The 3,424-nt window shown below is 48.4% G+C and overlaps 1 protein-coding gene across 1 annotated transcript in view; it reads left to right on the forward strand.

The window, feature by feature from the left end:
* Positions 1-2,163, forward strand: part of LOC102774609 (mammaglobin-A-like) — a 28,425-nt gene extending 26,262 nt beyond the window's left edge. The window contains exon 2 of the mRNA XM_015569841.1: positions 1,931-2,163. Coding sequence (XP_015425327.1) covers positions 1,931-2,148 — 218 coding nt within the window. The 3' untranslated portion in view covers positions 2,149-2,163. The remainder of the gene's footprint in view (positions 1-1,930) is intronic.
* Positions 2,164-3,424: the final 1,261 nt, after the last annotated feature.

The following is a 3,424-nucleotide window of genomic DNA, read 5'->3' on the forward strand; positions in this document are numbered from 1 at the left end:
CCCCTCCATGCTTCCCTTCCCTTACCGAGTGCCATCTGCACTCAGGGCCTCTGTACATGCTGTTGCCTCTCCTAGAACACTCCTATTCAGAAGGTCCCTTGGATTCACTGTTCACTGATGCAGCAAATGTCACACACATAAACAGTCCTGGTGGGATAGCCCGGCGGGACCTCCTTGCAGGAGGCTGCCCTAGTGGTTCTCTGTGGTTCATGACACAATCACTTTCCTTTATCTCATATTTAAGGAAAGCTTGTTTGTTGACTTCCAGTTACAGGTAAGCTGCACAGGTGCAAGGTCTTGGTCTACCTTGTCTGTACAGCTGAATCTGTGACAGGAAGCACAGGGCCCAGTCTTAGGAGAATGATGACTGTTATGAACATGGATGCATAAAGGAATGGATGTTTGGATGGATGGTTGGAAGGATGGATGGGTAGGTGGATGGATGGAATGGATGGTTGGAAAGATGGATGGGTGGGTGGATAGACAAATAGGTGAGTGTATAGTTGAATGGATGGATGAATGAATCTTTGGTTGGATGTTTGGAAGGATGGATGCATGTATGACAGGTGGATGGATAGATTAATGGTGTATGGATGGATGAAAGGATATATGTATGTATATATGGATGGATGGATGGATGGATGCATGCATGCATGAATGTGTAGATGAAACCTGTGGTTTAGTCATGATTACCCTTTCTAGCCCCTGTGCTAGGTTTCTACATTGAGTGTCTGGCATTCTTGCAAAAGTAGCCTTGGTGTTATTGATGCTCATTGTAGAAATGAAGGAAAGGGACAACCAGCACTATCTTCTCCAAGGACACTCCATGGGTAGCGGTGGCATCCAAGATGCAAATCCACATCTGCACGTGCCCAGATGTCATTGCGGCATCCAGCACTGCCTCCCTTACGCATCAGTAATTCTACTTCTCACATCATCTACTGAATCAGTGGAAAAAAGCCTCAATCTAACAAAACTGAACAAAATGTAACTCTACATTTATAACTAAACTTATAAAATTGGCTTAACTAATGGGATAGTCTTTGTACAAACAAACTTCAACCAAGGGAAGAAGCTATTGCCATTGTCCAACAAAAGGCACCTGACGTAGTCTATCAGAGAGGAAATCCTGCCCTCCACAGGCGCTGGGTGGTATAGCACCCAGCCCTGGTGATTGGTGAAGCAGGAGGAACAGAAACGGAATGTGTGGATCTGTGTACTTCACAGAAGCAGAAGAGAAAAAAGAGGAGTAAGGCGGGTGGAGGGTGAAGGGGAGGGGAGGAGGCACGTGGAAGGGTAGGATGAGCTGGAGGGGAAGGACGAGGTAATGAGGACCACAATAATAAAAATACAAGAATGACAACACAGACTCACAGTGCTGTAATTTACCTTCTTATTTCGCAAGCACTTCAGCATGAATTTCATCTAATGTCATTACCATGATGGCAGTTCTGAAAATTCTCAGATCTTTTTAAAGTTCTGTTTCCTTGACTTCTACAAACAGACCACAGGCGGGCTGGGGTGCCTGCTATGCCGGTGAGTGCTGCCGGGGCCAGGCTTGCGGGGAGGTTGGTGTCAGGGCCCCTGTGGCAGACCTCCTGCTCCCCAGGCCCCAGGCCAGAGCCCCTCCTTTCTCTGGTGTCTTCATGCCTCATGGCTCCATCGTGTTTGGCTCTCTGGGCTGTGGAAGCCAGGGAGCTGGGGGGCATTGTGTGGGGGAGGGGGGACAAGGAGGCAGATGTCTTGCTGCTCAGAGAAAATCCTAGACCCTGAGTTTGCTCTCCCAGAATTGAGGACTCGGACCATTGCCCATAATCTCTCTGAATGTCTGTCTCTACTGGGAGGTAAGAAGATGACAATTGTCATGGTTACGCCCAGCAAGGAGCTGGTCCTCTGGAACTGAGCCTGGCTCTGTGTGCTCTCTTCCCAGGGTCTGGCTGCGAATTGTTGGAGGAGGTGATCTATAAGACCATTGATCCTACAGAGTCGACGACTCAATACATCGACGATCTTCAACCGTTAATTCCGGGTGAAGTCACTGAAAAAGCCCTAACGAATCTTAAGCAGTGCTTCCTCGACCAGGATCAGGAGACTCTGAACCTTGTCAGCGAGATGATGGTAATGGCGGTTACCTCTTCCTGCTCTTGAAGCGCGGGCCAGGGACACGCGGGCTCTCAGTTTGCTACTAACTACTTTTTTCTTATTATTTTAAAATGTATTTTTATTGATTTCAAACAGTAAGGTAAAGGGAGTCCATTTAGGAAATCATGCTCTTTGGACTTTTATCTTTGTAAACTCTTTGAGGCTCGGTGCCAACTACTGGGGATCGATTCCACAACCTGGTCATGTGCCCTTGACTGGAATCAATCCCAGGCCCCTTCAGTCTGCAGGTCAATGCTCTATCCACTGGGCCCACCCAGCTCAGGTGCTACTAACATTTCGAAAGCAAGTGCTGATCACGCTTCATGTCATCTCAGTGAATGTAGTTGTTGGTGAGTGTGAATAGGTTGACATCCAGAAAGCCATCCAAGGGGCTGGGACTGGTTTGCCTGCTCACGTGGTGGAATCTCTATATGAGTAAGGACATGAGGGACGAGAGTGGGTGGGCAAAGGCTTACCTACTCCTCAGCCCCCAGACATCTGGTTCTCGAGAGGATCCTCACCTTTAAGAGTGATAAACACAAATAGGAAAGCGTTTTAAAGAACTTTCTAAAGCCCTAGGCGGTTTGGCTCAGTGGACAGAGCATCATCCTGAGGACTGCAGAGTCCCAGGTTTGATTAGGATCAAGGACACCTCCTCTATTGCAGGCTCCACCCCAGTAAGTGGTGGAGGAGACATCCATCAATGACTCTCACCATCGATGCTTCCATCTCTCCCTCTCCCTATCCTTCCTCCCTAAAATCAATAAATAGACATTTTTTTTAAAAAGAATTTCCTAAAGAGAGCAGACATGTCGGGCAGATCCCGCCTCTCAGGAACTCGATTCCCAGTGCCCTTTGGAGCAGCCACGTTTGCTAGAATAAGTGGTTGAATGTCCTGGGCATGAAGGAAGGCCCCATGAGTGACAGGTGGACACCTTGGCTATGAATCCGCCATGGGTGGTGGAATTGTTGAAAACAAAGGTCAGTATAAGCAAGGAGACCTTCCTTCTATTTAGAACAGATATGGTTCAGACTTTCCTGGTATTCATTCCCGACCCAACGGCCCATTGCAGACAGTCCAGGCAGCAATAGGGAAATATTGCCCCAGCAGAGACATAAACATCTGCATAACTAGGAGCTTTCTGACACAGGAGTCTGACAAGCTGGGGAATCTGCAGGAACCATGATAAAATAAGCGCGTCGGAAAGGACACGTGTTGTGACGTGTGCAGGGCCAGTCTCTGAGGAACAGGCAGAGCGTGGCTTCCGGGGAGGGCGGGGGG

This window comes from Myotis davidii, unplaced genomic scaffold (assembly GCF_000327345.1).
Source record: "Myotis davidii unplaced genomic scaffold, ASM32734v1 scaffold826, whole genome shotgun sequence".
Taxonomy (NCBI): domain Eukaryota; kingdom Metazoa; phylum Chordata; class Mammalia; order Chiroptera; family Vespertilionidae; genus Myotis; species Myotis davidii.